Source organism: Plectropomus leopardus, chromosome 18 (assembly GCF_026936395.1).
Source record: "Plectropomus leopardus strain MGB_pleo_1.0 chromosome 18, ASM2693639v1, whole genome shotgun sequence".
Classification (NCBI taxonomy): domain Eukaryota; kingdom Metazoa; phylum Chordata; class Actinopteri; order Perciformes; family Serranidae; genus Plectropomus; species Plectropomus leopardus.
In genome coordinates, this window is record NC_142193.1 from 30,592,931 (window position 1) to 30,603,743 (window position 10,813).

The 10,813-nt window shown below is 45.5% G+C and overlaps 1 protein-coding gene across 3 annotated transcripts; it reads left to right on the forward strand.

The window, feature by feature from the left end:
* Positions 1-735: 735 nt before the first annotated feature.
* LOC121956892 (globoside alpha-1,3-N-acetylgalactosaminyltransferase 1-like) lies at positions 736-9,006 on the forward strand. Of its 3 annotated transcripts, none has more exons than XR_015774837.1 (11): positions 736-845; positions 1,703-1,953; positions 4,143-4,175; positions 4,504-4,548; positions 5,144-5,197; positions 5,680-5,712; positions 6,167-6,301; positions 6,381-6,513; positions 6,664-6,859; positions 6,944-7,222; positions 7,518-7,648. XR_015774837.1 is itself a non-coding variant. In XM_042505322.2 (11 exons), the coding sequence occupies exons 2-11, from the start codon at positions 1,895-1,897 to the stop codon at positions 7,685-7,687; spliced, it is 1,050 nt and encodes a 349-aa protein (XP_042361256.2). In that variant the 5' UTR covers positions 737-845; positions 1,703-1,894; the 3' UTR covers positions 7,688-9,006. The 3 variants fall into 3 exon arrangements, 2 of the variants coding, with proteins under 2 accessions (XP_042361256.2, XP_087925381.1); XM_042505322.2 differs by having other exon boundaries at positions 737-845; positions 6,944-7,163; positions 7,546-9,006; XM_088069255.1 differs by lacking the exon at positions 736-845 and adding an exon at positions 928-946 and having other exon boundaries at positions 6,944-7,163; positions 7,546-9,006.
* The last annotated feature ends 1,807 nt before the right edge of the window (positions 9,007-10,813 follow it).

The window sequence follows — 10,813 nt, forward strand, 5'->3', positions numbered from 1 at the left end:
ATAACATTCACAGCAACATTCACACCACTCGAACAGCCTGCAGTCACTTGTTCATCAGGCATCAGCTCATCTCGCCGTGAGGCCGCAGCACTTTACAAAATTTTTATTTGTAATTTTTGCCAGTGAGCTATCCCCCCTTCTAATTCATAGCCAACAGTCTCTAAGGTGGTTTTCACACCTCATAGTCCGGGACTTTGGTTGGTTTGCTTGTCACCCTGCATCATCAGGACCCACGTGGGAAAATCAAAGCTGTGACTGGCAGTAGTTCATGCAGCACGTGTTGCAAAGAGCTCATAGAAATGATGAAACTGATAGTGAGCACTATTTGGCGGCTATTTTTAGACTGCACATGGATCACGTTATCAGGGCCGCGGTGGGCACGCGATCATAACTGCTTCGTTGTTATGCTTAGACATTATAAAAGACAAATCACAAACTCTATAAACTCTGCATATATGTTCCACTACAGATATCTATAAAACAGACATTTTTCAGCAGAGACACAGGTCTGCATCACCTGCAGAGGGATCGGTTATCACGTCTTTATATGACGACTTCAGAGTGAGTCTGCAGTGACGCCAGTTACACGTTCCTGTCCTTTTGTTTTAAGAAGTTTTAACGTTTGAAAAACTTCACTCTGCAGAAGCATCTGACTGATGATAACGTAAAAGCGCGCCCGTGCTGCTGCGCGTGCACGTAGCGGCAGCTTGCGTACCTGCTGACGTCACCTGCTGTTACCTGAGCGAGCAGGGGGAGGAGCCTTAGGCTGTGTGTGTGTGTGCGCGCGTGTGCAAACAGATGGTTGTTTCACTTCCTGTTCAGAGAGCGAGCGTGCGCTGGACACGGTGAGTCTCCGCTGTTTGTTTTCTTTTGTTTGACGGTGTTTCTTCGGTCGGTACCGGCTCACCGACTCATCGGGCTGCTTCCGGTGGGCTCGCGGTGTTCGGTGGGTTAAATGTGTGTTCGGAGCTCTCGCGCTAACGCGGAAATGAGCTGAGAGTGAGGTCGGGTACTGATGAGAGTCGGGTACGGCGCGCGCACAGTGGTCAGGATCAGTAACTCAGCTGGAAATGTTTGTTCTAAAAACGTTCTCTGAATGTTACAATGAAACAAATGTTTTCGCAAAGTCTTTAGCAGCAAGTTTTGTTGTAGTTCCCAGAACGTTCTTCTTAAAGTTCAGGGAACATTCTCTGTAAACATAAAAAAAAGTGTTTTTTTTCTTAACATTGCATTTTTGTAAAAAATGTTGTTGTAATCTCAGTAAGTCCTCAATAACATTTTCTGAATGTTGTTTTGAAAGCGTTCTTCCTTTGTTCTCATGTAACATTGTGCGAATGTTTTATAAAAAGAACATTTTCTGGTCTGTCACCACTCAGTGTCACCAAAACATCCTCAGAGTGTTGCAGTTAAAACGATACACTCAAACAAGACAACTCATCACACACTGTCAACACGGGACACATGAATACACATGAAGACACGTGGACACATGAGGAGGACACATATGGACACGTATAGACACATGAGGACACACTAAAGATGTCTGTCCACACAGCAGCCTCAGCCTTATTCCCATCATTTTATACAAATTTTATCCAAATTTAAATTTGCGTAAAACCTGATTGAATGCTCCGTTTGACCCTCACAAGACTCCGTACTGACTGTCTGTCTCACTGTGTCCTGTTTGTCTCTCTGTGGACAGACAGAGCTGCTGTGTCCTCAAGCGCTGGAACAGGACCAGGACGCTCTAGGAGACTCCAGGACCAGGAACAGAGACTAACTACCTCCTGACACCTGCTGGACCTTGTCTCGGTGGTCCTGGTCCAGGTGGACCTGGTCTGGATCAGAGTGGGTCAGGCTCTGGTCTCGGTGGTCCTGGACTCAGTCTGAGACGATGAATCTGATCAACAGTAAAACTGTGACGGTGATTCTGCTGACGGCTCTGCTGCTCGGGTGAGTTCATGTACACACAGTACTGCAAATATACAAGCTCTACTACACCTACTACTGCAAATATACAGGCACTACTACACATTCTACTGCAAATATACAGGCACTACTACACATTCTACTGCAAATATACATGTTCTACTACACCTCCTGCTGCAAATATACAGGCACTACTACACATTCTACTGTAAACATACAGGCTCTACTACACATACTACTGCAAATATACAGGCACTACTACACATTCTACTGCAAATATACAAGCTCTACTACACATTCTACTGTAAACATACAGGCTCTACTACACATACTACTGCAAATATACAGGCACTACTACACATTCTACTGCAAATATACAGGCACTACTACACATTCTACTGCAAATATACAGGCACTACTACACATTCTACTGCAAATATACATGTTCTACTACACCTCCTGCTGCAAATATACAGGCACTACTACACACTCTACTGCAAATATACAAGCTCTACTACACCTACTACTGCAAATATACAGGCACTACTACACATTCTACTGCAAATATACAAGCTCTACTACACATTCTACTGTAAACATACAGGCTCTACTACACATACTACTGCAAATATACAGGCACTACTACACATTCTACTGCAAATATACGAGCACTACTACACATACTACTGCAAATATACAGGCACTACTACACATTCTACTGCAAATATACAGGCACTACTACACATTCTACTGCAAATATACATGTTCTACTACACCTCCTGCTGCAAATATACAGGCACTACTACACACTCTACTGCAAATATACAAGCTCTACTACACCTACTACTGCAAATATACAGGCACTACTACACACTCTACTGCAAATATACAAGCTCTACTACACATTCTACTGTAAACATACAGGCTCTACTACACATACTACTGCAAATATACAGGCACTACTACACATTCTACTGCAAATATACGAGCACTACTACACATACTACTGAAAATATACAAGCACTACTGCAAACACTACTGTATGTTACTGCTAATATTACTACAGATGCACGGCATGCAAAATTGTGTGATTTATTTAAATCTGCGGCGACGCTGTGTCTCGGGGACGTGTCACCATGGTAACTGATGCTGCAGACTAGACCTGGTCAGCAGCAGGTTATTTTCCGAGTTTCAGCTTGAAATCGGCTGAAAATCGTCTTTCACGGCGTCTCTGAGGAGCGTCCCTCTGTAGCGTCAGCATATTAGCCGAAAACGTTAATAATACACTTGATACATCCTGTTGCGCCGCAGTGTGACAGAAATGCTGTGCAGTTATCGCGATATGCATCGCAAAGCTTTTTTTCCCCCACAGGAATCTGCAGTTTATAAGAGATACAGAAAAATCTGAGACAGAATAATGTTTACTTTATTGATCTGGTTGTGTGTCTCAGTGAACGACTGAGCGTGTCTGTGTGTGTGCGTGTGTGTGCGTGTGCGTGTGCGTGTGTGTGTGTGTGTGCGTGTGTGTGTGTGTGCGTGTGTGTGTGTGTGTGTGTGCGTGTGGTGTTTTCCACTCAGTTTGACATTAAAAAAGCTCTTTTAAAACCACAGCACATTTTGCATGAACAGGTCGCTATATATTTTTAATCAGGATGTTAATTTCACATTAAATGCGATATAATTCCTTCAGATGATATAAAACCGTCACCACTTCTCATGTTTACGTGCTTAGTTCTGATTGGCTGAAGTCTGTTTACACAGCCGTCATATTACAGCTGATAGAGCAGTGTGTTGGTTTTTATCACACTTATTATTTAATCCATAGAAATGATTTTATTTTGATTTGTCTGAAAACTGAAGTGATTTATAGTCTCCTTCATTACGGGACAGAGTCAGACACGTCAGCGCGTCATGTGACTGGTTTTCCGTGAGCGCGCTCAGAGTCTGGAGCAGAAAGAGTTAAAGAAAGTTGATAAGCTCCTTCATTGCTCCTGTTCGCGCTGAGCGAGACTGCAGCTCACAGAGAGCCGGCTCCGATAGACTCGCCTCGTAGTTTAACCCCTTGTTGTCCAGTTCACCTGCTCACATGTTCACCTGTTGCATTTTACTGACAATCAGCCAATCACAGAGCAGAAAGAATCCAGCACCAAGGTATCCATCTGATCAGCTGTTATTGATTATTAATAATTGACCGTTTCTGTTTGAACCCACAGAGCGCTGTACTGCTACACCTACCTGTCCCCCAGGTACACACACACACACACACACACACACATATTTTTCATATGAATCAGTTGGTATTTTAGTGATGTTTGCATAAGGTGTGTGTGTGTGCTTCAGTGATAATCTTCAAACAGCTGCACCCAGTCCCACACACACACACACACACACACACACACACACACACACACACACACACACACACAAACACACACACACACACACACACACACACACACACACACACACACACACACACAAATGCACAAATGCACACACACAGTAGATCATACTGTGGATCAAACGTGTGTGTGTGTGTGTGTGTGTGTGCGCGCGTGCGTGTGTGTGTTTCAGAGGGGTGCAGTGGGTGCAGGTGGAGCCCGTCGGTCAGCAGCTCAGGTGAGTGTCTCAGTTTTCTGGGTTTGTTTATAGCAGACAACAGGTGTGTGTGTGTGTGTGTGTGTGTGTGTGTGTGTGTGTGTGTGTGTGTGTGTGTGTGTGTGTGTGTGTGTGTGTGTGTGTTCCAGCCGTCAGAGCGTCCAGGTTTATCCAGTGGATGAAAACACAAACGCTCGCTATGACCTTGCCCGCCATGCCTCGTGACGCCATGACCCCTCCCACTGTGGATCTGTGTCCCTGGGTGTGGACTGACAGGCTGCTCACCTGTTCAGCTTCGTCACTCTATCAGTCAAACGTGGCAACAGACAGGAAGCCCGACGCATCCAAACACCTCAACATCAACACACGTAACCCAAGAGACGGAGAGTCATTTTCTTAAAAAATCTTTAGAGATCACCAAAATTTATGTTATATGGTGATGAAAAAGAACTGATGAGGATCGATAGTCGTTTCACAGACTGTTTGGTCTTTCCCATCTGACTCAGGGTCTGGAAAGTCCCGGAAAAAGTTATTGGTAAAATGTGTATGAAGTCTGAATATGTAGTACATTTATAATGTGTGTTTGTTTGTGTGTGTGTGTGTGTGTGTCATGCAGACCTGCTGATGTCATCAGTCCGAGTCACGAGTTCCACCTGGTGGCTCCTGAACAGTGAGTACCTTCATCTCTATCGCACTGATTTCACTGTAATGCATCCATCCATCACACACAGTGTCACTCACTCGTTCGTTCAATCATAGCTGCCTGTCAGGCTGTGCTGCTGCTAACGCTGTTGCTAAAACTGGAGTTAGCTCAGTCAGGCTAATGCTAACAGTTAGCTCAGAAGGTGAAGCATCTCGTAACGATGGGGGCCCAGTGCAGGCCAACAGCATATAGCTAACAGTGCTAACAGTATTAACAGTTCTTACAGAGCTAACATTGCTAATAGAGCTTACAGTGCCAACCGAGCTTACAGTGCCAACAGAGCTAACAGTGCCAACCGAGCTTACAGTGCCAACAGAGCTTACAGTGCCAACAGAGCTAACAGTGCCAACCGAGCTTACAGTGCCAACAGAGCTTACAGTGCTGACAGAGCTAACAGTGCTAATAGAGCTAGCTAATAGTGCTAACAGAGCTAACTGTTTGTGTTTCAGTCTGCAGTACAAGCAGCCGAGCATCGTGCAGGGGTGAGTATCATTCACTGTGTGTTTGTTTGTTTGTGTGTTTTTGTTTATTTGTTTGTGTTTGTTTGTGTGTCTCTTGATCAGTGACCTGGTGTTGACGTTGGCGCCCCCTGTGGGTCGAGTGTTTCTGTGACGCATCGTGTCGATGTGGCAGCGAGTCCGTTTGTTTTGAAAAACGAGTGAAAGAAAGACATAATTCTGTTTACTTTTTCTGTTGTTTTTTGTAAACAGCTGTTCAGTGATTAGGTCATCTGTTTACATCTGTAACAGATAAATAAACAACGTAAACAATGAAACAACAACATCAGTTTGATTATTCAGAACGACCAAAACCACAGTCACAGGCTGTCACAGTGGACAGCGTCCTTCTGTCCCTCCACCCCTCTGTCCCTCTGTCTCTCCGTCTCGCTCTGTCTTCAGTCAGTTTGATGATGTCACTCTGTGTCTCTGGCTGTAGCCGTGGCGACGTGGTGACAGTGACGCCGTGGTTAGCGCCGGTGGTCTGGGAGGGAACCTTTAACGCGGATCTGCTGGACAGCATCTACAAAACGAAGAACATCAGCGTCGCCGCCACTGTCTTCGCCGTGGGGAAGTGAGTATGACATCATCACGACACCCCGGTTTCCACAACGCCCTGAAGGCGCCATGTGACGCTCCGCCCCTCTGTACAGGTACATCCGCTTCCTGAAGGACTTCCTGGAGACCGCCGAGCAGCACTTCTTCGTTGGTTTCAGGGTGCACGTCTACGTGTTCACCGACCGGCCGAAGGAGGTGCCTCAGGTCACCATGGCCGCTGGCAGACAGGTAAACATAACAAACAAGCATGTAAACAAACAGACAGACAGACATAGATGTGTCACGAGTTTGAGTCAGGACATTTGCAGTGCACAGTTGGAGTCGGTTGGAGTCGGGACTCGATGCTGGGTGGGTGATGTGCTCCTCTCCCTCCTCCAGCTGACGGTGCGCTCGGTGCCCGGCTCGCAGCGCTGGCAGGAGATCTCGGCTCGGAGGATGGAGCTCATCCAGACGCTCATCGAGGAGGAGCTCCGTAACCATAGTGACTACATCTTCTGTCTGGACGTGGATTCGAAGTTCCACGGCCGCTGGGGGACCGAGTCACTGGGAGGACTGGTGGCTGTGATCCACCCGGGTCAGTGGACGGACGGACCAGGTGAACATGGATCAGCACGTCACAGTCCGCCAGCGTGATGATCAGCTGTTTCTGTTTCTGCAGGTTATTACAGAGACGACCGCAGCAGGTTCCCCTACGAGCGAAGATCCGCCTCCAGAGCGTACCTGGCTAATGGTGAGGGGGACTTCTACTACTGCGGGGGGGCGTTTGGAGGCCTCCTGCAAGAGGTGTACCTGCTCGCCAAGACCTGCCGCTCCAACTTTGAGGCTGATGCCAAAGAAGGCATCGAGGCTGCCTGGCAGGAGGAGAGTCACCTGAACAGGTAGGCAGGAGGAGAGTCACCTGAACAGGTAGGCAGGAGGGGGAGAGTCACCTGAACAGGTAGGCAGGAGGAGACTCACCTGAACAGGTAGGCAGGAGGAGGAGACTCACCTGAACAGGTAGGCAGGAGGAGACTCACCTGAACAGGTAGGCAGGAGGAGGAGACTCACCTGAACAGGTAGGCAGGAGGAGACTCACCTGAACAGGTAGGCAGGAGGAGGAGAGTCACCTGAACAGGTAGGCAGGAGGAGACTCACCTGAACAGGTAGGCAGGAGGAGACTCACCTGAACAGATAGGCAGGAGGAGGAGAGTCACATGGACAGATAGGCAGGAGGAGGAGAGTCACCTGGACAGGTGTTGATTGAACTTCCTGTGTGTTCAGGTTCATGTGGATCAACAAACCCAGTAAGGTGCTCTCACCTGAGTACCTGTGGCAGGACTTCAAACCGCGGAACCCAGAGGTTCTTGTCGTCAGGTTCTCCGGAGTCGTCAAGAACTACGCTGAGATCCGGCCCAACGTCTGAGAGTCCGGACTGAACCGGTTTGGAAACATCCCCACTCACCTGTGGTACCTGTTCACACCTGTCTGTCACACCTGAGGCTTTCCCACAGCACACCTGTTCACCTGTCCTCCCTTAGCACCTGTTGTCCCACGGTGTCCCGATCAGGTCCATCCCCCTTCAGGTTGTCCACAGTCTGCAGTCTCTGTCCTCTTCCTTTCAGTCCTGCCTCTGAAGCTCAGGTGTCCCACGCTCAGCGCCGAGCCTGAACGCATCATGTGATGCGCGACTGAAGCTGATGTCAGCGATGGCAACCGGGCAACTTTTCATCAGAGACGCGACTGCTGACAAATTCAGACTTTTTAAAGAAAACGACTGAAACAGATTTCAGACATTTCATAGATTTTATAGATTTAATATATTTCATAGATTTAATATTGTGAATATTTTGTAAAATGCTGCTCAGAGCCAAATCTCCCTCAAATTTAATTGTTAATGTAAAAAATGTACAGTGATGTCATCAATATGCAAATGAGCCTGTGATGTCATCATCTTTCGTCTTCCACTAAAAACAAACAGCAGGCTAACAGGAAGCTTGTCATGCTAACAGCTAACTGTTGTAAACAAACAAACAAACTGTGGCCGTTTGATCGTGTCAGACATTTCAGAAACGTTATTTCAGTGAAACACAGAGACGATAACTGAAGGACTGTTTGTCATTTATGAGGGGAGGGGCTGATGCAAAAAGTTTTTTTTTTTTTTTACTTTTTGCAATATTTAAAGGAAACATTTTGATGATTTTTATTTATTTAATTTTTTTTTTTCATTTATTAAAATTGTGAAACATGCCTTCCATACCTACAGACCTGCAGGTTTGCATGTTTTCTTTAATCTTTTTTTTTTTTTTTAAATTTACTCCTTCTTAATTTTTTTCTGTATTTTTTTGTCTTTTTTTGTCCTCGACAATTGATTTGTGATGCTCTTTTACATTTGGAACAAATCTCAAATTTAAACAGGAAAAAAGAAAAAAAAAACACTAGAAAATGTCCAGGAAGGGGTGTAGTCAAACAAAAGCTGCCTGTTTTGTTTGAGAGCATTTAAATAAAGTTTCATATTTTGAATGAGGTTAATCAACAGTGAAGATGTTATTTTTGTTTTAGGGCTGATGCAGAATGATGACTGATGAAGTGATAATTACTGATGATTGGCTGATGGCTGATTGGCTCATTTGCTTCCTCATGTTTGCTCATTTTGTGTCAAAGAACCACACAGGATGTTTGTTGTCATGACGACTGCGGCCTGCAGAGGGTGCAGACACCAATAAAGCCTGTTGGTCTGATGGAGGTTTGGCCTCGCAGTTCTTCTGTGGTCGTGAGCTGTGCAGCAGCTCTCTAAAGGCTCATTTACTCTCCCTGGATGGATGCAAAAACATTTAAAGAAAAAAAATTTACCAAAAAAACGAGAATCAATAGAAGTTATAAAGAAAATATAAATTGCCAGCAACTTTTAGCAAATAAGTTGCAAAAAAAATTAAAGGAAAAAAAAGTTTAAAGAAGAAAATTTGTCAAATAATTTTGGAGAAAACAAAAATCGCCCAAATTTATTGACAAAAAAATTTGCCAATATATTTTAAAGAAAACTAAGTTGCTTAACATATTTAAAGCAGGGAAGTTGCCTTTTTTCAAGAAAAGCAATTGCCAAACATTTTTAAAGAAAGTTATCTTTTTTAAGAAAAAAAACTGCCAAAAATGTCCAACAAATTCAATGAAAACAAAAATTGCCCAAAAATTCTTAACAAAATAGTTGCCAAAACTGTTGTAAGAAAAAAATAACGTAAAAAAATATAAAAGCAAAAGAAAAGCAAACAAACAAACAAAATGAGAAGAAAAAAACTAACTATGTTCATGTGAATCTCTGAGCTCTCTGATTGGCTGCTAGGCTCAGCCAATCAGTGTTTCCCTCCATTGATCGCAGGTAATTTTCTGTTTTTCTGTGAGATGGAAGGTGGCAGTTAGAGGAGCGCTGAGCTTTAAACACTTGGCGAAGCATTCAGAGTCGATGAAGCGTTCAGAGTCGATGAAGCGTTCAGAGTCGGCGAGGCGTTCAGGGTCGACAGACAGGAAGTCTTTGATCAGTCGCTCTTTTTTAGATTCAGGCAGCTGTTTCTGCTTCTGATTGGCTATTGTGCTCTGTGTGTGTTACGAGTATGTTCTGTGTGTGTGTTGTACTCTGTGTGTGTTACGAGTATGTTCTGTGTGTGTGTTGCCAGGCTGCGTTCAGCTGTGCTCGTGATTGTGATGTTTGGGTTCAGTGGTTGTTGAAGGTCTCTGCTGGTTTTGTGGTCGCTCTGGAATAAAATTCTGTAAATGTTGAACACATAATATAATAATTAATATAATAATGATTCATAATAATAATAATGATAATACTCTGCTCTCTGTCTCTGCTGGTGTCTCTGCTGGTGTCCACTCCCCTTTCATTCTCCACTGGTGTTTCTGCCAGTGTCCGCTCCGCTGTAATTCTCCGCCGGTGTTTCCACTGGTGTCCACCCACCTCTCATTCTCCACCCGTGTCTCTGATCGTGTCCACTCCCCTCTCATTCTCTGCCGGTGTCTCTGCTGGTGTCCGCTCCGCTCTAATTCTCCACCGGTGTTTTTGCTAGTGTCTGCTCCCCTCTCATTGTCTGGCACTGTCTCTGCAGGTGTCCGCTCCGCTGTTATTCTCCACCGGTGTCTCTGCCGGTGTCTCTGCCGGTGTCCACTCAGTTCTCATTCTCGGTTGGTGTTTCCACTGGTGTCCACCCCCCTCTCATTCTCCATCCGTGTCTCTGATCGTGTCCACTCCCCTCTCATTCTCTGCCGGTGTCTCCGCTGGTGTCCGCTCCCCTCCCATTGTCCGGCGGTGTCTCTACAGGTGTCAGCTTCGCTCTCATTCTCCACCGGTGTTTTCGCCGGTGTCCGCTCCGCTCTCATTGTCTGCCGGTGTCTCCGCCATTGTCTGCTCCCCTTTCATTATCAGCCAATATCTCCGCCGGTGTCTCCGCCGGTGTCTCCGCTAGTGTCTCCACCAGTGTCCGCGCTGCTCTCATTTGTTGTCTTGAAATATTATACTTTTTTTCCAAAATGTTTGACTTTATCTAACTTTTTCTTC

Coding starts and splice junctions, on each gene's coding strand:
- LOC121956892 (XM_042505322.2), top strand. CDS start 1,895: ATGAATCTGATCAACAGTAAAACTGTGACGGTGATTCTGCTGACGGCT. Junction 6,514..6,663: donor CCATGGCCGCTGGCAGACAG/GTAAACATAACA, acceptor TCCCTCCTCCAG/CTGACGGTGCGCTCGGTGCC. Junction 7,164..7,545: donor GAGGAGAGTCACCTGAACAG/GTAGGCAGGAGG, acceptor CTGTGTGTTCAG/GTTCATGTGGATCAACAAAC.